The 22,119-nt window shown below is 36.4% G+C and overlaps 1 protein-coding gene and 1 long non-coding RNA gene across 7 annotated transcripts in view; both read right to left on the bottom strand.

Moving 5' to 3' along the window:
- Positions 1 to 11,891: 11,891 nt before the first annotated feature.
- LOC131437179 (uncharacterized) overlaps positions 11,892 to 22,119 on the bottom strand; it is a 74,691-nt gene continuing 64,463 nt past the window's right edge. For 5 of the 6 annotated variants that reach the window (XM_058606356.1, XM_058606355.1, XM_058606354.1 and 2 more), the window contains 4 exons: positions 20,881 to 21,104; positions 20,689 to 20,806; positions 13,867 to 15,311; positions 11,892 to 13,229 (listed from right to left, as the gene is read on the bottom strand). In XM_058606356.1, the coding sequence (XP_058462339.1) occupies positions 13,983 to 15,311; positions 20,689 to 20,806; positions 20,881 to 21,104 (1,671 nt within the window). In that variant the 3' untranslated portion in view covers positions 11,892 to 13,229; positions 13,867 to 13,982. Of the gene's footprint in view, positions 13,230 to 13,865; positions 15,312 to 20,688; positions 20,807 to 20,880; positions 21,105 to 22,119 lie in introns of those variants that run through there. The other variant, XM_058606351.1, reaches the window with a different exon arrangement.
- Positions 17,707 to 20,682, bottom strand: LOC131437182 (uncharacterized). The gene is made up of 2 exons (XR_009230733.1): positions 18,052 to 20,682; positions 17,707 to 17,988 (listed from the first exon to the last, which is right to left on the bottom strand). It is a non-coding gene; the product is annotated as an uncharacterized LOC131437182 (long non-coding RNA).

The raw sequence follows: 22,119 nt of genomic DNA, 5'->3' as shown, positions 1-22,119 counted from the left end.
CAGCGGACTGTTGTCCCTTTGGACCATTCGGACGTTTATCGCGTCTAATTCATAAATTATATCACATATATATTTTTATGTACTTATCGCGTGTCAACTAAATTATCTAGACTTCGTTACGGTATATTTATGATATAAGCCTTGAATGTTTAGATATTCGATGAACAAGTATAAGTGTGCCATTCCAAGCGTAGCAGTTTTCTGCAGTTTTTAGGACAGAAAAAAACAACTCGAGCGGTAAGCTCAATGAATCATTCTGAAAATTTCGACAAATGACTATATGTAGAAGAGTGCCCTAAAAAAACCTGCAGTCGTTCTCCTTATTTCAAGTAGATAAAACTCTGTTTTGTCGGGATATGGCATCGTGCCATTACGCTAAACTGGTGATGGAGTGATATTAAGGTAAATCTGTCAAACTCGTCTGAACTTCGAACAATACAAAAATTATTGGCGATTATGAATGATCACCAGAAGCTTTTTAAAACGACAAGTAAATGAGTAAGAAAAATGTCACATGATTTAGGAGGTAGCGTTAAGTTCTAGGGGTGGGTATTTAGCTTAAGAGAGGAGATTTTAAAACATAACAATTATGTGTTTATGTATTCTCTAAAAGTTTCAAAAATCATCAAATGAACTTCTGATAATCACTTCTGTCTGTTACATTTTTCGAATGCAGATCTGCGATAGGAAAGTGTGAGATGGACACGGATGAAATTATTACAAATATATTAATTTTTACAGTTGAAGATGAGTTTTAACTAGTATACAAATCATTTATTTGGTACAAATTATAATAATTATTTTTATATTTTTCAATCTTCAAAATTATTTGTTGGTTTATTCTTTTCGAAGTAGCAGTAGCATTTCTTGGAACGAAGACAATTGCCTGTATTTCAGTTATTTTTATACAAATGTAGCGTTTTCTTCATACTTTTAAGAAAAAATACGGATAAAATTATTCGTCACGGTTTCGAAGGAATTCTCGAATTTTTCCTGTAACACGTATCTTATTTCACCAGGTCGTCATCTGATTGATGTCTTTGACAACCTTTTCCTTTGCCTTGAGCCTCCTCTTCATAATTGTCCAGTATTTCTCAATAGGGCGGAACTGGGGGCAGTTGGGTGGGTTAAGGCTTTTCGGAACAAACTGGACCCCTTTCTCTGCATACCATTCTTGAACGACTTTGCTGTAATGACAGTTTGCCAAATCTGGCCAAAACATTACGGGATGGTCGTGAAATCGAATGAACGGCAAAATTCGTTTTTGGAAACACTCTTTTTGGTATAGTTCCGATGTCATTGTCTTATTTGTATCGAAAACTTTCGTTTTTTGCCACAGCTGCAAATGCCCTGCCAAATCATGAATTGTCTTGCAAATTTGTCGGCAAAAACAAATTTAAATTTGGCTGGAACATCCCCCCGAGCCGTTGCCAAGTAAAATTTTTGACCTGGGATTTGCCCGAAGTCAGCCTTGACATAGGTTTCATCGTCCATCAGAAGACACCCGTCGAACTTGGTCAGCACCTGGTCATATAGTTTCCGAGCACGAATTTTGACCACATTATTCTGTTTTATGGTCCGATTTGGCTGTTTGCTAGCTCGATACGACTTGATTCCTTCCCGGAGTCGAGTTCTCCTCACGGTACTATGGGCAGCACCGAATTTTCTGGCCAAATCACGGTCCGACAGATTAGGATTCCTCTTAATCGTCTTCAAAATCTTACCACGCAGTTTCCGGTCGACAGTTCCACTCCGACGATTGGCTTGAGGCTCCCGAATCGTCGTCAATGTTTCCTTATACCATTTGATAACGCGCCATACGGTATTTCTGGGCAATTTCAGCTGTTTAGCTTGCCCAGTTGCAGACCACAATGGATTTTCCAAATAATTGTGCACAATTTTTTCCCTTCGGCTTCCATGTTGATTGTTTACAAAGTACAGTCGATACAGAATGTCAAAAATCATACGTGAAGCTGACAAAATTCCCGACACGTGGGCGCCAAAAACTTCCAAATATGTCCACCAGGAGCGCCACAATATGAGCAAAAGTTTGTTCCAATTCTAAATGAAGCAAGCTTTAAACATGTAGTTGATATGAAGAAGGTCTGATGAAACAGAAGTCAAGTCTCACAAACCATAAACCTGAAGTCGATTTTCCCGGTTACTAAAGGGTGTTTTGACCAAAAATTAATCAACTCGACGTTTATTTTTTCATCGTGCATAAAAAAAACCACGTGTACTTCTCATTTTAAAAATGTCTATACAACATTATGCTCACTGTTTGATTTCGATATTTACTTTTTGGTTCAAAACCATTCGTAATCGGTCATCACCTAGGTGACTACAAATCGTGACGACAAGCTAAACAAGTTGGCCAAAGTACGATCGTGATGCTGACACTGCGCTCTCGAATTCCGCAAAGAAATATTTTGTGTAGCAGGCCATCTGTTCTTGTGGTTTAAAGAGCGTTATAACATGGCGTCAAGAGTCATCAACCAAGAAATTTATATGCAGGAGTGCCTGGAAAAAACGTCTGTTGCTTTTCCACAAGCAATAGAATTGCTTCGGTTTATTTGGGCAGATTTAACACCCTGTCATTAATGACATCCAGGTGGTACCTAAGAACATGAACCCTCCCAATATGCCGAAGCTCTGCCCAATATAAACCTAATGGGCAATTGTCAAACGGAACTTCAAGAAGATGCCAAAGACAGTTGTCAGTGAGATGTTGGTCAAGGTGAAATGGCGCGCTGCATCAAGTGATCATGGAGACTGTGCAGTTTAAGGAAGGAGTCAAATTAAAGGCCCGAAAATTCGCATCCACTGATAAAAAGAAACTTGAGTGAACAATTTATCTTTTTTTTATATGAGTTGAACTTAAATAAGAAATACAGTTTGAAGAATTTGAAAAATAAACACCAAGGATTTTTAGATTTATTAGATGGTATCGCACGTTTGAAATTGTCATCAAAATACTATCAAAACTAACTTTACCAGACGTAAGTTCAACAGTCGGAAAATGCTTCCGACTGCCTTTCTCCGTCTAGCAGTCAAGATCTACATGAAAATGAAACTGTCCTAGATCTAGCTCCGGTTTAGCAACCCGTACGAGGCTTACTACAAATCCAGTACGAAATCCAATCTAATCCATTTTTCAGACGTACATTTTTGCAGTACTCTGATGAACCCAGTAAAACCCGCTTTCGAAAATCAATTGAACGAAAGGAAATTGGCAGACAAACACCTCGGCTATCGGAACTGGTTTCGTTCGAGGAAGAACTAGGAACCCCAGTCTGAAACGTACCGACTGTCGCAGGAAACTAGTTTCAGATACCGACCTCATCTAAATCGGCACGCGATTGGCATTCTGCAATTTCACCTGACCGAATATTGTATGTACACGGGGATGCAACGAAAACTGGAAAAATTTATTCCATTCGCAAACGTCCCGGACAACAGCATTATTGCCATTGCAGCGACCAACAGCTTTTTATGGGGATGCTCTGGAGCCAGTTTCGCTCTGGAGTCACAGCGGGGAAACAAGTTTTTCGATCCATATCTCCAGTTAGCTGCATAGAGGAATCGATGCCAGGCACCAAGTCGGCGACCGGAGGGAACTGCAAAAAATAGGTTACACAGGCCACTAAGTGCGTTAAGATATGTGCCGGCTTGCTACTGTTTGTGGATATTTTTAACATTGCTCTCGAATCTTTTCACCGTGATTGAACTTGTGTTATCTCATGAGAAAAATTGCAGCAGCGATGATGGTAGATGATCTTAATTTGCGAAAACAGTTACACATTGATTTCCTCGCTAATCGTTTAAAGCACACATTTGTTTCCATACTGGCGACATATAACTCATTTGCAGTAATGACATGTTTTCGTTGATGATGACTACTGTGACCGTGATGATGGTAAGGATCACGAAGAAATGCCACTTACAGACAGAAGCTTTTTGAGAATTTCTATGATATCCAAATTAATGAGACCTTAAATAAAATTTAAAACAAAACGTAGCAAAAACAATAAATCACAGGGCCTCTGTTTGTAAATATCAATAACCGATGTATACTTCGGATTATTAATGCATTCTCCTAAGCAGAGTTGACTCCTCAAATGTAAAGAAATTCAAAACAATTTTCAGAAGTGAAAGCTCGTTTCAGTAAGACTAAACAAATTTAAAAATACTCCGAATAAAGGAGAGAAATACTTCTGTAAATTTTTTATAATTCATTTTTGATGAAACATATGGATTATTAGTGAATTAAATAGTGTTACGACAAAAATGGTCAGCTTCCAATGCGTCGTCAATAAAAAGCCAGGAGCAACATAATGTTCCTCGAAACGAAAGGTTTAATGCAGGCGCGGTCTTTGTACGAAAAAGTCGATTCGACTCTGTTGCATTATGCATCATTTCTCATTCATCATTATAAAAATGACATCAAAACAAAAGATGCTAAGAGTGAAAATGTTGATCGAGCATCGCAAAAATTCGAGCTGACCAATTTTAAATGTGTGGTGCAGGATGATGAAATCTACGCAAAAAAAGGTGGCCAAGATATTCAAATGCATTGGAATGTTGAGGATAACAACGAAATTTGTGTGGCGGGCCTACGGTCCTGTCTGTGACTTGAAGAGCAACATTTACATCGTGACCGTGATCCTGATGAAGAAGTTAAACAAACGCTCGAGAAATTTGCATTTGCTGAAAAGGAAGTTTAAGTGAATATATTTTTGTAATACAGTTATTAACTTCACTATTCATTTGAATTGAACTTGAAAAAATGCTTAATCCACCTAGCAGTGACATACCTTTTCTATCAATCCGCATGTGTTTTTTGCGAGAATATTAGGCATTTCATGAGAAGTAGAAGTGAGTTCCTCTTTAAAGTTTTTGTCATTATTTGTGGTACTTCCAGAAACGGTATTCAGAGACCAGCATAACCAAAAATAGTTCGTGTGTCCATGAATTAGTATGAAGAATAAATTTAAATAGTTTTGAGCCGAACTTTGAAGATTTTTTAGTATCGTCATCTTCTATCACGGTTTGATTTTAAAAATCTCATCACTCTTTAATTTCAAAATTGAAAGTCGGAATAATTTCAAAATTTAATGTCGGAGTCGGATAAAATTCACCAATTTTGCAAGGGACCATAAGTTTATTTTAAATTAAATTTATGTTTATTAAATTCGTTTTGGCCTCCTTTAAGCTTCTCTATTCGCGATACTTTCGGACACGGAATTCGAAAATCGTTGTTGCCGAAGTCAGTTAAGTTCGCCTAATATATTGTAAAAAAATCCATTAGATTTAAAATTTTTGAAAATCATTGTAGCCATTTTATAGAAATCATAGTGCGTTCCTAATAAAATTTTTGCGTACCTTCCGGAATGGAAAACCGCATACCCGATAAACCCGATAAATCCGACTTCCGGATCCGGAAATATAGGGTAAAGTGGGTTAAAAATTGTATACCTTCACTGAAAATGGGGAAAACCTTAAAAAAATTTCTAAATCGACCTCAAATCTTTTCCAATTGATGGTTTTTATCAGTAGACGGTCCAACAAACCGATTTTGGTTATTCTTTTGAGAATCGAAGAAATTTATTTTGAAGAATACCACAGGATTATATATGATAGTATGATTGATATGAAAAAGGCATCATTACACCACTAGGTGGATTAAAACAGGTTTTTATATTCATAAAAGAAAGGAAAATATATATAAAGAATAGAAATATATCATATAGAAAGGCTATGCAATCGCTGTGTATGTATGTCACACAATTTTCTCAGAGATTACTGAACTCAGATTAAAATGAAAGGTCTTATGGTCCCATAGGCTGCTATTAACTTCTATCCCGATCCGACTTCCGGTTCCGGAATTATAGGGTGATATGCACCAACAAAGGGAAAAAATAGTCACACACGTTTCTCAGAAATGGCTGAACCGATTTTAACAAACTTAGATTCAAATGACATGTCTTATGGCTTCACACAATTTTACTGAGTTCCATTTGGATTCGACTTTCGGTTCTGGAGTTACAAGGAACTATGTGCAAACTTATGAGAAAATGTGTACACAATTTTCTCGGAAATTTCTCAACCGATTTTCACAAACTAAGAAGCACACAAAGTCTTGAAATTCTTTAAAAAGTCCTCGAAAAGTTAATCCCGATCCGACTTCTAGTTCCGGTATTACAGTGCGATTAGTGAAAATTTTCAATTTCATGAGTATTTTTTCACAAGCGATGGCGAAACGAGGTGCACATTTTTATAAAACTTATTGCTAAATTTATCTAGTTGACAGACTTTGGTAGTTAGTGAATACATAAAACTACTTTGAGACTACTAGTACACGATTTCCGCTTCCGAAAATACCGATAATAGTGAAGAAAAACTTCAAAAACGGTATTCACTTGGATTTATCAGCAATGGTTAAACCGATTTTCACGAATCATGATTCAAATTAAAGTCTACTGTACTGTGCAATTTCATACAGATCCGTTTTCCGGTTCCGAAATTATAGGGTGATGAGTCTCAAGACATTCAAATCGTCATTCAAAATTATGCAAAACTGGTACGCGTCGGTACGTGCGGCATTTATCCGTTCGCAGCGTGCTTTGTTCAGTTTTGTATAGCGTGCAGGGTTGCCACATTGAAATCTATATTTTTCAGGTGAGAAATGGTAAATTTGTAATTTTTTTCAATTTGTACCTACTTGTTAGTATTATCACAAAATCATGATAACGATGCTTTGCTATAAATTGACACTTATAGCCTTTCTCATATAAAAAGTTTATGCAATATCTTGAAAAATTGACTAGTGAAAAATTGGCCCGGAAGGCTAAGTGTGTATATATGAGTGTGAGTATGTGTCAAATAATGTCACTCATAAAATAAAAAATCTTATAATTCCATAGGTTACTATTGAATTTAATCATGCTTTCATAGGGTAAAGTATGTTTAAAATTGCACATAGAGCGACGATGCAAAAGAGGGTAAAATTCTAATAAATTTGACTCAAAACTGATTTAATTTATATTAGTTACTTACTACACGAACCGACTTCGGCTATACTGATTCCAAGTTTCCGGTTCTAGAAGTACCGAAAATAGTGGTCTTAAACTCCACAACGAGACTCACTCAATTTTCTCAGAGATGATTTCATCGATTTGCACAAACTTAGGCTCAAGGTTTCTATAGTCTTATAGGTTGCTGTTTAATGTGTGTTTAATAATTTAGTGCGACGAAGCAAAATGAAGAAAAAATTTTATTAACTTGATATAACTGTTAACAAATTGAAAAGGTTATGTTAGTTCATACCCAAAGAAAATTTATTTTATTGAAGATTGAAAAAAAAATTCTTGACAGAATCTTCTAGTGATATTTTTGAAAATATAATTAATATGAGAAAAGCATCAGGTGGATTAAAAAAGGTTTTTTATAAAAAGTTTCACAGATTTAAATCAATTTTTGTTTGATCAATTTATGGAGGTAGCACCCTTTACTCAGTTTTTGTTTTGGGCAGGCTTATTGCCTGGAGAGAATCAAAATCATGCAATACTTATAATATTTAAAAGCAGTTTCTTCTACCACCTGCATTCTGCAAAGCATGGTATTTCGCAGAATATTTCCTTCGAAAGTACTATGGTCGTGTAGATCCGCTACCACCATGAAGACTGTACCCGAAAAAATTAGTATGATTTCAGGTATCGGTAACAATAGATGAAATTTTTGGGAAAAGGTAGATATGCTATAACAACAAAATGTGTGCGCGATTATGGAAAATCCAAGGTATTCCCATAGGTGGATTGTGAAACAGTTGGAAATTGAAAATTCGACCGTATCCCGTGTGATAAAATCGTTTAAGGAGACTTTGGAAGTTGTTCTGCGAGAGGTCCGATTTACATCGTACTGGACAACGAGACATACTTTCAAGCAGGCACCTGGCAGATCCCCGGCTGAAAGTTTCTCGTCGAACCAATGCATTTTCTACGATATTTTTTTCATTGAATTAATCTAGTGCGAAATGTGAAAAATCTCATTTCTGGATACATTTAGATAAAGCAGTGCGCCTTATATTTGTTCAAGAGATCTTAAACTAAAGGTTGTATGGACTAAAATAGCAAGCTTTCAGGAAATGTAATCAAAGATACTATTTACTTTTTCCTAATCAAAGATACTATTTACGGTTGATCTGAGTTGTTTGATGTCTTTACGATAGATGCCCAGCTTAGTATGAAGATTCTCTTTAAATGACAAGCCATGCTTCCAAACTCGCTGTAAAGACACAAAAACTGTTTAATTTTAGGAAATAGGTTTTTGAAGTCTTTGGAGTCAATTTTTTAGATAAACTCAAATCCAATAACCATTGTCACAGCTCAAACATAAATTTAGTCAAATCCAATAACTTTACTGATGACTTAAATCCTCTATCTCATATAGTTCAGAAAATATGGATTATGCTATTTTATGCAAACAAAAGAATAAGTTAAGTTTCCTACAAAAATTACACATGACCTGATTTTTAAAGTCTATAGGGTGATCTTCGGGCGATTTTTTTTTTTAAAAAGTCTGTTTCCTGAAACTAAATCTCAAACAAACATCGGTCGCGAAAATATAGTTCCACCGATCGAGCTAAAAATTTGCATAGTTCATAGTAGTGGAACAGTTAGGTGGAGCTGAAATCAAAATTTTGTCCTGGCCTGATATACATACACACAGACATTTTCTGATCTCGTCCGAGAAAAGTTGAATGGTATATGAAACGGTCTACAAGATTTTGGTCAAAGGTCGGTTTCCAGCTATTCAATAATAAAACCAACACGCCAGAAATCATTGATAACCATTCACAAGTCTTCCAAAGAAAACAAACGCACTTCACCAACCAACGATGTTTATAGAGAAAAACATCCAGGCACAACTGTTTCAAATTTTCATCACTTTCAAGTGAACCAAGTTCGTGACGGTACTGAACTGGACAAGTGTGGACACATGCAATGAATAAGCATGAAAGGATATTGGCGTTCGTACAAGGAACTATGCCAGGACTGAGCTGGATCGGAAAGATCATAATTAACCTTTAGTATTATGAGATGATGTAAATAAATAGATAATAATAAAATGATGTAAAATGATAATTCTGGAAGGGAAGGGGACATTAAAGGAGCATTCGATTCAGTTTCCATTGATGTTCTTTCAGGTAAGCTCCACCAACATAGACTTCCAGCGGTTATAAATAATTATTTGCACAACCTTTTGTCAGAGAAACGCATGCATTTTCCACATGGTGATTTGGCAACATTCAGAATTAGCTACATGGATCTCCCACAAGGCTCATGCCTCAGTCCGCTCCTGTATAATTTTTACGAGAACGACATTGTCAGCTGTCTAGTAATCCCATGTACACTAAGACAATTGGCAGATGATGGTGTGGTTTCAGTTACTGGACCCAAAGCAGTTAATCTGCAAAAACCATTGCAAGATACCTATAACTTGTCCGTTTATGGCTGTTCATCTGGATATCGAATTCTCTGCGGAGAAAATAGAGCTGGTCGAAAGCATCATCCCGCGCAGCTTCAGCTTCATATGATGGGAAGAATGATCCAACAGGTTTTGACTTTCAAATACATCGGGTTGTGGTTTGATTCCAAATGCACGTGGGGAGGACACATTAGGTATCCGATAACAAAATGCCAACAAAGAGTAAATTTTCTTCGAACAATAACAGGTGGGGTGCTCACCCGGAAAATCTAATAAAATTGTGTCAGACAACGATACTTTCAGTGATGGAATATGGATGTGTTTGCTTTCGTTCCGCTGCAAGCTCTCATATTATCAAACTTTAGCGAACTCAATTCGTTGTTAGCGAATCGCCTTGGGCTGCATGCATTCGACACATACATTGAGTCTTGAAGTTCTGGCGGGAGTTCTTCCATTGAAAGGTCGTTTTGGGAGCATTCTTCACGACTGCTATTAAGATGTGAGGTACTGAATCCCCAAGTGATTAATAACTCCGAAAGACTAGTCGAGCTTAAAACTCAAACAAGATTTGTGACAGTATATTTTAATCATATGTCACAGGAAATCTACCCTTTAAGATATATTCCTATCCATGACAGCCTTCTAAATGTTCCTGACTCAACGTTATTTTTAAACACATCCATGCAGTACGAAGTGCGTGGTATCCCGGATCACCTACGCTCGATAGAAATCCCAAAAATATTTTCAAGTACGTTCAGGCATATTGACTCTCAGAAAATGTTTGATCCGTCCACGAATTGAGAAGACTACTGGGTTTGGTATGTTCAACAATAATGTTCAATATAGCTTGAGTGTAATCGTCACATTATCTCCAAACCATTATTTTCTCTTCACAGATAGTCTGAGTGCAATTGAAGCCATTCGCTCAAACGTTGCTGGGAAAAATGAACCGTTTTTTTGGGCAAAATAAAACAGCGCCTGAACGACATATTGATTAAAAATTATCAAATCATAAAAGTTTGGGTCCCGGCTCATTGCTTCATTCCAGTCAAGGAAAGAGCCGATAATTTAGCCAAATGTGTACTATTGAGGGTGAAATTTATGAGAGACCGAACGAACACTTGCAGCTGGCAAGCTTCTTGGGATTCTCAAAATATCGACAAAGGCATGGGTCAGAGGACTGGATGTAAGTAGGGACTTCATTTGTGTGATGTCCAGACTCATGTCCAATCACTACACGTTATATGCACATCTCCTTCGAATTGGACTTTTCGAGACTAATCATTGTGCTTGTGGCGGAGGTTATCGCGATATTGATCATGTCGTTTGGACATGCGTGGAGTATCATGATGTAAGATCTCAACTAATAAATTCCTTGCGTACCCAAGGTAGACTATCCAATGTCCCAGTTCGCGACATTATTGCTTGTCTTGACCTTCCTTACATGAAACTTCTTTATCATTTCATTAAGTTCATTGGAGTTCCAATTTAAATTTTATTTTATGTTAGACTCCTTTCTCTTCCATGAGTTCAACCAATAGCCAGCTATCTTATTTTGAATAAAAGCGATGAACTGATACAAACAAACCTGAAATAGTTATAAGATCATGTACAAAATAAATGTATTTTATTTAATGTAATTTATAACAGCAAATCACTTGATAAAAACAGTGTTTAGATTAACTAATGTATACTAACATACTAATATGATATTCGAAATGTATTAAGTTTAAAGTACTACGTATTGTGGATGCCACGGAAAAGAAAAACTTATGTATGAAATCTATGAAATATTTATGAAAAAATGATGTAAAAAACGATATATGGGATAATGCTACAACATAAGTTGAAATTCATTAGCAAGTTCAATGATGAACGTACGCTTGAACCGATATGTCGAGTTTGTGCCAGTCTCATTCATCTCAGCTCCAGTAGTCATCTCATATACGAATACTATTAGATAGAATGAACTCTGCTGTCTCTGTTCAAAAGAATGATTTTAAGAGTAAAATGAAATTAGGTGCATTCGCTTCGAGTTTTCGCGTCACTATAACAGCAGGAATGCAAAATTTTCGAACTATTTTCCTACGGTATTTCAAATAAGTTTTTTTTTGTTTCGTTTATAGAGGTTTTGACCTTAAGGTCATTGGCCTCTTCGGGCCAGAAAAACTTTCCGACTCAATGTGCGAGGTTGGGAATCGAACCCAGATAGGCTGTGTGAAAGGCATCGATCGATTACCCATCACGCTATACCCCAAAAAAAATCAAAGTTGTATTCGAATTTATCACAATTGCTTGATTGAAAGTCGAGTCATCGGTAAAATAACATGGTGACTCTACTAATGAGATGATTATTGGTACAGTAGCCCTATATGTCATCGTTAAAAGGCAAGATACTTTCGGAGTGAACATGTAGCGTTTTGATAGAACTTTCAACGTTTATTTGTGTCGTTTCATTCCATAATTTTTTATACAGAACTTAGTACAGAATATTCACTAAGCTAAATAAAGAAAAAGTAATATCTTTAGATGTTAGATTCATTTGTCTCAGTTGTATGATTATATTTTGAGCATTACAAATTGTCCGTGACGAAAGCTAGTTTGTGGCATCAACAAATAGTTCGATTGTTTGGTAATTATTTTGGTACATAAAAATAGTATAATAATATTGTGAAAATTAATGTATAGTCTAGGAAGCTATTACATGCAAGAGTTGTTTTACAGTAATTGTATGTATTACTTACATTGCTTAGAAAACTGTGTTAAAACGAACTCAGCTAACAAAATATTTACTATTTAAATATCTGGCAATAAGTAAAATTAGACTGAAAATTATAACAAATAAATAATCCTATCAATTTACCTACTGTTCGTTGAATTTTCCCTTCAATATTATATGCTATGTTTGAACATCAATCCACATACATTCCTACAGGATGACATAGAGAAAACTTTCATTTTCGGTCACGATGTTTGTTCTTGAATTTTCGTTCGCGAATGCTATACATAACGTAACACTACCGAGCTATATAAATCATAATAACTGATGTGTGTTAGCAGAAGAAAAGAGAATTGTTAGTATTTTTCTTAGAAAGAGATCACAAAAACGGAGGATCGTTTGTCTAGTGCTCATATATTTCTCTAAACAGCCCTCCCAGTCAAGTCAGTCCAACTATCTAAAGTAATCAATGTTTCGTATTGATGTTCCATATTTTGGCATTCCTTAAATATTTAAGTCATTATTGAATAAATGCTTTAATTATTTCTAAATCCCTCTATGTTCAATTTTCGGAATTATTATTATTTATGTTACTTTTTGGGGTTAGCAATTGTTTGCAGAATATGACAACAATGTTTTACTCTGGGATAAAACTCAATTCTCATCTTTAATAGACAGAAAGCAATAACAGTTGTAACGCCTGTAAGCTCTTGTTCATTGTGCTCATCGCGCTCGGCTTGATTATTTATTTTAATATCTCACCAGGAAATTTGTTTTGTTTATTAAAAGCACCATTCGAGTTGTAACTCATTTCGTGTCGTATCATGAAATATAAAATAAAACAAGGAACATAAAAGTCAAGAAGGTGTCACAAAAAAAAGAAATCACATCACGATCTTGAACTGATTCTGTTGGTGTCGTAAAAATAGGGAATCCATTACTTTTCCGTTTTCGAGCGCGTCTTGACAACCTTCTCCGCCTTCTTGGAACGAGGTAATGTGGTGCAGCTGGTTGACATTTTTTCCTGCAAGTATGAATTTGAATTACTTTGAGGAGTAACGACACAAATAAGGATTAAAGTCACTAACAAATCACACGAACTTATCCTCTCTATCTTAGTACCTATTCTTGTTTTATGAAAATGCAAAGAGTTAGTAACAAAATCACAATGTTAGTCTCCATTCAGAAACATAACAAATATCAAGTTAAATTTGTTGGAATTCTTGTAATAAATCACTCGTTCTTGTGTAGTTGAACACTTTGAACGGTGTTTGTTAAAATATTTTCGAATCTTTGACCCGAAATTTCTAACTAAGTATTTTAGAGCCAGACAATAAACAAGATACTGCAAACTTTACCAAACCATTTTTAACATAATTTCGTCATACCGCCAAAAATAACGTGTATTTCTTGTTATACATGCAACTCCGACAAGTATAAAATAACAGAACAAGATATAATTTGAGAACTGGCATATTTGAGCAACGCATATTGTATAGTGTTTGCAGATCACTTTGTATATCTAAAAGCTATAACTATCAACAAGTCGTGTCACGTGTCGAATAAATAACAGATGAAAACAAATGACAAATACAAATAAAAAAAACCAAGCAAATATGATCGAATGAAACAAAACTAAAATAAATTCAACGATTACGTACAATTAGAGAAAGTGCAACCAAACAACACGGACTTTGGAAAGCGTATCAACCAGCAGCAGTTCTCATCATAACAAAGAAGTAAAAAATAAACAAGGGAAACAAGGAAGGAGAACAATTCAAATCTCAGTCTCTTTCGGTAGCGAGGAATCTCTAGCGCGAGATGGCGCACTTGGGCCGGATGCTGTAGTAACCGTTGCATCGTGTTTGAACATTCCACTAAAGGAACTCATCAGTTTGTTCGTTTTGTGCCTTTTATCTTTCTCCTTCTCGTTCGAACCTTCTGGCGGAATAGTTTTCGTGTGATGTGACACGATGGGAATTGGTTTCGTAACTTTTACCGCCAGTTTTGGAGCTGTGGGTGCATCGACCGAGAGAATCAACGTTTCCGCCTTAAAGGCGATTGGTACCGGAGGAGCCTTTCTTTTGCCATGCGAAGTTGTTTTTTTCGACGAAATCAGATCACCCGCTTGACTACTGGCTTCGGAAACAGCTAGAGAAGATGTAGAAGATGTTAGATTCGAAGTTGACACGTTTAAATGGTCTGAAATTGGTTTAGTTGCTTGCAAAGACTCGGAAAAAAGAATCTCAGCAGGTTTGTCAGTTTTTATACGGTTCTCTACATCATTTGAGGAAATATTTTCCTCTGAAACATGAAGTTTTTCAACAGGAAAAGGTATTGAATCTGTTCCGACTACTTCAGAGAAAATGGCCCCTTCCAGGATTTCAGAAATTATGTTCACCTCTACGTTCTTTTCAAGCGCATCTACCACCGCTGGAATAGGTACGCCGAGAAACAGACTTGGTTTTTCAATTGGTTGTATCTCGTTATTTACCTGCCCTTCAACATTCGAGGGCATTTCATTCGCATCATTAATCATCGACTCCGAAAAACTATCGTCTATTTCTAAAAATTCATCCTCACTGACACTTGACGATGACATCGTATCACGAAAGGCATCTTCATTCAGATCTTTCTCAGACTGTTCCCTGTACCCATCCAAAATTGGTACCGCCACAGGAGCTTCTATACGAATGTCCTCTTTCTCAGCACTTAAGTTATGGTCTGAAGGTGGAATTATGTTGGTTACGACTTTCGGATCATTGGAATCATCAACGTCAGAATCTATGAAACTACGATCATTCGTTGCTGAGAATGTTCCAACATGAGGATTGTCATTTTGCGTTTGAGATTCCATCCACTTTAGGAACAGTTCATATTTTTGTTCCACTTCTGCTGGCATAGCCAGTGGAGAACTCGGAACCGAATTAGTTTGAGAGGTGTACACAGGTGGAATCATGGAATTAGGGGTTGAGCCATTTGCTTGCGTTATGGCCGGAAGAGGACTTGGTGGAATTTCATAAAGGGTAGCGAAAGGATGGAACTGAGAACCACTGCTGTAGTATCGGTCTGTGTCGCTGCCGTCATAGAAGACATCTTCGTCAACCTTTTGAGGTGATAAAGTGATGAAGAAAAAAAAACGATACTGTACACTTTTATGTTTGGTCATCCTGAAAAAGATACTAGGCGTGGATTGTATTGATACAAAGAGTTAGGCTTGATACGACGTTATTTTATTTACCATGCGAATAAGATCACCGAATACGTACATTTTAAACATTTTCGTCCACAGGCATTTGATAAAATCGTGGTTGAACCGTTTGATTACCGTCCGTTGTCTACTGAACAATTTGAAAACATGTTAATAAGAAGGTAAATTATAGTAATTTATTTTATAATGGGAAGCACATCCGAGATTTCCTAAGATATCCGGGAGATATTTACGATTAATAAGCACGAGATCGATGCCAAGTGTGCCAAATGTATTACATACATAAACATAAAACCAAAGATTATAATGTTCGGTCTATCGAAAAATGTTGGATTGGTAACCGTGAACCAGTAAACACAGTAAAATGTGGTTTTATTGGCCCTTCCTTAAAAAGCCCATTATCTTTGGAAAGTGTCCATAGCAACAATTGAATTTATGAAGGAAATAAATTAAGTAAACAGTCCGCACAATATATTTTGTTGGCTCCATTGTTTTTAATGCTTCGTAGGATATGAAAAAGAAAAATGAATAAATTGTAAATATTAATTCTAAACGGTTATCACTTTCGCTTTCTAAAAACCACGCTGAAAAATTCCACATATTCGTTCATATTGTAACTTAATGTTATCGATATATAAACGAGCAGATTGTCATAGTTACAACGTATGTAGCGAATAGACCAAAGAGTGGATAACTTCTGATATATTCAATGTATTATCAAAATTGAATGGTATAAGTTCTAAGAAATGGCTTTGTTTTAGTTGCGTGTACCACTTACAGTTTACTTTTTGCAGTGCGTGTATCGCATTGAGTTTAAATTAACTGCACATTTAATGTTTTCACAGTGAAAGTTAATGTGAAAACAAAAGTAATTGACATTTTAAACGAATTGGCTATAAATTAAATGTGCATTTTCAAAGTGAGCAGCATTCAAAAACTGTTTATAATTATGATTGGAGCTGAAAAATTTTATTTTGTGAATATTACTGCACATGGCATTGATCACTGAACGCTCACACCCGCATACGCATGGCTGCCAGATGGCTGACTAAACGCTGCCAGCTGGAAAAATATGGCTGGCATTCTGGTGACCGACTGACTCACCGCTGCCAGATATACAACTCAAACGATACAACCGACGACACGACCTGCCACTCGCCTATCAAAACTGTATCGCAAATTTAACTACCCCTCAGTAACTGGTAATGTCAAAATGAAATTATCTGAAAAACTATTAAAACTAGCAACACAAGTTGATCAATTATTAGTTTTGAATAACAGTTACCAAAACCTTGGTTACTGTATGTTGAAGACTTGAAGAAAGTAAACAAAACAAACTGCCTCGAGAGGAAGATCCCTATTTCGCGGCAAGTTGCAAATTCTGCACCATCATCACGCGTTAGATTAGTAGATCGATTAGCTCAGCTAGGGCTCGAGCATACGAAAAATTTCTTGTAATACCAGCGCAATCAGGTTGCCATATGTGGCCAAGAACTTTTGTATTGAGTAGTGCGTTGTTGGTATGACGCAATGTTTCAATATCCACCGATGCTAGTTAAATAGTTTAACGTAATCAGACTTAGATCTATGACTGCTTTCCGCTATGTACACGAGTTACAAAATGGTAACAAACTTTGCAATCATTAAATTCGTCAATGCGAAACTTTTTATCAGTCCAATCATCCAAATTTAGTTACGGAATATGAATGATATAGCTTAGTCGATCTGGTATATCAGTACTATTGTACGAAATGCAAGAAACTCATTTGCAGTAAATCAAAGATACTTGAATATTTGAACTTTATTTTTAATCCATGCCAAACTCGCACTTCATATACAGGTACGAATATACTTATAAACAAAATTTATATTTATTCTTTTCTAATGACTTCCTAAACTAAAACTATTTCAATTGTTCCCCGATTCTTTGTGTATTCGTCACTTCTGAGTTTGTTTCAAATTGTTCAACTATCGTTGCTAATCAGTGTACATGTTGTAAAACAATACACCGTCATATTTTGGACATTTGAGAAACTCCTCTACATCTACTCTCGGTGATTTTAAGTTCTTCGCAAAACGAATGGTAAAATTTGATGAACATGAAAGACATTTGAAAAGCTCGGGGATCAACTTTCTTAGGATGTGGAATCTGATCGTGAAACAAGTTTCCTTCAAAAAATTTGATAATCGATTCTCAAGCAGAGAATATACAGCAACTACAATCTCCCGAAAGACTTCTGGAACCTGAAAGTAATCGAATGTCAAGAATGTCGGATACAATTCAACAAAGTTTTATCTTCGTTTCGCGCATACTGGCACGAAATTCCGGGTTTATTGTCAGTATATCAAGCAACGCTCATGTGTTTCGGAAAGTCGAGTGGATATTCCTGTCTGTGGCAGCAATGCACCTTGTGTCAGATTTGACATTGTGCTTCCAGTTCCGGTCGCCGTAAATACACAAAGAACGTTGTAACATTAGCTTGATTACTATCAATCTAATCTAATCTTACATTTTTTTAATTTGTTCCAATACATGATAAACTGTTGAACCTGGCTCTGGTGCAGGATGATTCTGTAATTCGGAATAAATGAATTCAGTAAGCCAAATTTTATGCGTATTGTTAAAGCGTCTAACTCCGTCATATTTGATAATTCCATTTCAGCGTTGCAAACATGGGCATCTGTTTGTATTTTAGAAGTAAATGTTAAACGAGGGCCGGGCAGTTATATTCCCCTAGGGGGACCAGTTCACGGCCGATAGTGCGCAGGGCCTCGTACAGCTTTCACAATCTCGATTTCTTCACAATAATTTCAAGATGGCACAAAATTTAAATTAATAAAACTTTATCTACATTTTCTCTAAAGGTTTGTTTATTTATTATGGGGCTCCGTGGCAGCTAGCTCGTAGCAACTTAAACAGTGTTGCGCAAGAAGATTATTTTTATCATTATCAAGGGGTCGCTATATTTGTGGTAACTGGCGGTAAATCAATCACGAACACTTTTTATTCCTATCTTACTTCGGAGTGCCTGGTCGTGTCGTCGATACAACCGTACCCACCAGGATTTTTCCACATTGAAATCTTTGACATTTTCAGCGAAGGTGAGAAGATGAAAACGCTCGGCTAACTTAGATACAGGCGACTTTGTTTTGTCAAATTGGATTTGACAACCGTCACTGAATCAATTTTGGTAGTCGTCTGGTGGCCATGGCTGCTCAGGTAGCCAAAACGCTATGCGGGCATGGATGACATTTGGTTAAAAGAACGATGTCGCTTACTGCGTTTAAACTTTAAAGCGGCCCATAAACCATCAGTTTTCCGGACAGTTCAAATGAACCTTGGACGGAATAAAGAACTGAACGATTGTCTGAATTGAGTGTGTGTAGCGTCAGGTAAGTTTTGCGTTTTGTCTTCATGTCAATTTTATCAGTTTTTCATGGAAGAAAATTATTAAAGAGCTTTAGTCAAATAACCGGACGTCTGGCCGGACTCACTTAAATTAATCGTTCAGACATGACGTCCACACGAAAAACTATCCGGAAAACTAAACGTATGTACGAATTAGTTTGCCATCATAATAATGAAGTACACAAATGAAAAGAATTGTAACAATCTCGAAGTGCTTCTCAACCGATGTAAAAATCTAGGAGTAGGTAATGTCAAAACAAAGGTTAAAACCTCAATAAATAAAACAAAAACGAATGTCCGATGCTTTTTAATACTCTACCAAGAAAATGTCGACCTGATGAATGCTTTGATTTGGTATCTCTTTCACTCTTTTGCGCTAGCGATACTTAATGTATAAGTAAAAGTTTTTTAGATTGACGCAGTAGATGCGAATGGTGCAGGATTATCCGATGATAACCACTTAGTCGTTTGACAATTCTGATGTCCGCAAACATAAACTGCAACAAATAATTTTTGGGCGAGACGAAGTTCGACGGGTCAGCTAGTAATAGATAAATCCACACTGATCCCACCAAAATACACAGCAACCAAGCGCTTCTTACCGCTTAGCACGATTTTCATGCCTCGCCGGGACTAACACATAAGTTTTTGAGCTTAGGATTCGAGAAATGAATTCACTTTCCATTACTAATCACAATTCGATGCAAAAATGACTTCCTTTTGTACCTTTTCAGTAGCATTTCACAAATTGTTCGACGGTTTTCTTGCGGCCTTTGCTCAATTGATGTGTTACTCATTTTTCCACCCTATTTCCAACTTTTTCCATGGCTTTAAGCCATGGCACGGAAATTGCTGGCTATTACACATTTAATGCCTCAGCCAATTGTTTTTGAGTGTGCGTGTCATCTTCATCCAATAATGTTTGTAATTCAAGTGTTGCTTCCGTTAGAACCTGAGGACCGAAAGCCACCTCAAGCATTCGCAAAGATTCAGTAGGGCAGTCGAGAGAGAATTCGGTCCCGGGGGGACTGCAATATGGCTGCCTTTACTTTTATATTTATCTTGAAAATCAGTGCTGTGGGTCGCAGCTTTGATGGTGATATTCCGAAAATACAAAACCCCTCCTTCCATAATAAATTTTAATGTAAAATAAGTGATACCGTTGAAGGAAAATCCGTATAATTCCTTACTTCTCATACATTGTATTGCGATTTTAACGCACCATTGTTGGTTTATAAGTTTCTTTTCGCATTATTACCAAACCTTTCTCTATTGTACTATGAAACTTTTGAAAGTAACTTGAAATTTATCTAGAAACTACGCCGACCACCAATATTGATAGTAAAATAGCATCTTAATGAATCCAAAAATTCTTCTAGTTCAAAATCAGCAATCTGAACGCTTATCTGTGGTAAATTGATTTATTTAACATTTTATCGTTTTAAATTGATTAGTATTCAGAACTCTGAATGCACCACTAGTCATTAATATGCATTATATCGATTGTAAGAAGCTTTGCATAGATATGAAAATCAAATGGAACGATAATTTTTTTTTCATGATAGTCACATTCAATGGAAGGCCTCATCATTATGAAGATAATGTGGGATAACATTAATGATTAGAGAACGATGCTATTTGAAAGACTGTGAAACATCGTTTTTCTTAAGACGGTAAAAATTTGCTGTAAAAAGAAGTCACTAAGTCGTTAAAATTCCAATTGCAAGTGTCAATTCCAGCATCGTATCAAGCCTATCTGTTTATACCGAAACGTATTTTCCATATCTGCTCATTTGTGCCACGTTCCACCACGCAACTATATATGGGCTGTATATCAGAAATAACATTTCAATACAATCTTACCTCACGTGTTTTGGACTTGACGCGCGGCCTAACGGTATTACTCATCGAGGCCGTTCTGCTCAATCCTGGCTCTGCGCTCGAATATCCTGAACTGATATCGTCTGAGGATCGAATATAGCTAAAAAAAAGATTTAAAAAGTCATTAGGAAATCAAAACTTTACAATACTGAATTGCATGCTTCTATAACCTACTTATACGGTGGTGGATTATGGTGTGGTGTCCCAGCTATTTCCACCTCGGGAAAGTACATTTCCACATGGCGACCACCGGAAGCGGATCTGGCGCTCTTGGAGCGCAAAACCCGCTGGGGCCGGGTCAGCTCATCCATCTCCTCCTGAGTGCGCGGCGCATCCGTTTCCGAGAGGTCGCTCAGACTATAACTTTTGCGCAGCGTCTGCACCAAACCGCCACCACCCTGGACGAGCATGAGGAATTCGAGTGAACAACAGAGGAAAGCGGACGCAGGAAACAATATACAGAAAAAGACAAAACAAAATGAAAACGGTAAATTACGCCAGCTGAACATCGTTGAAACGAATCGTACTCATTACTAGCAAGGATGATTTGATTCTAATTTAGCATATGTGAATTTTATTATTTTCACTTAGAATAAAACTGTGCGAAAAAAGGATTGCAAATTAGAACAAGTGTGTGAATCAACAAAAGCAATACATACCGTGTGTGTGTGAATCAAATAACAAAATTAGATTTTAATTTCGTTTGCGAAGCTGTTGTGAGAAGCCTATGACATATAAGTAGTTAAATATTAATTTCAATGTTATTGGACCTTCTCTATTTTCCTTTTAAGCTGTGCCTGAGCATACTATTTCGGATACTAGTGTATATTACAGTTAATGTAATGGTTTCAACAAACTTGCTACGCAGAATATTTTAGCTAATCGCGGAAACAGAACTGTTCAGTTTCTGATTAAATAATGTTGTGTTTTACATCACCATTTCATGAATATTTTATATCTCGAAAAGGGGAAAAGGAACTGAAACTTAATATCATCGAAGCGTATTCATGATTGATATTTTCAATTCGTACTACATTTGATGATGCTATCTTCACCAGCGATTTATTATTTAACCATTTCTTCATTCTCTTTCAAATTTGTAATGAACATTTAACTAATGATCGAATAACAGACTCAAAGATACTCCCAGTTTTTTTCTCTGTACGAAAAATCGTCTCTGATCGTAAAATAATTCACTCTCAAATAAAACAACATTAGGGCTAAGATAAGACTTCACTTTGTTTTTTAATAAACTCTAACAGTCCATTTTGACAAATGACACAATTTTTAAGGTGATCGTAACGTAATTCATCTCATATATAAATACAATTAGTTGGAGTGAGTTCTACTGTCTTTGTTGCATGCACGCATTGTATCAAATAAGATGAGAATGAGAGCACTTCGAATTTTCGC

This window comes from Malaya genurostris, chromosome 3 (assembly GCF_030247185.1).
Source record: "Malaya genurostris strain Urasoe2022 chromosome 3, Malgen_1.1, whole genome shotgun sequence".
Taxonomy (NCBI): Eukaryota; Metazoa; Arthropoda; class Insecta; order Diptera; family Culicidae; genus Malaya; species Malaya genurostris.
The sequence above is the reverse complement of the archived record's forward strand: the minus strand, read 5'-3'. Positions and strand labels throughout refer to the sequence as shown.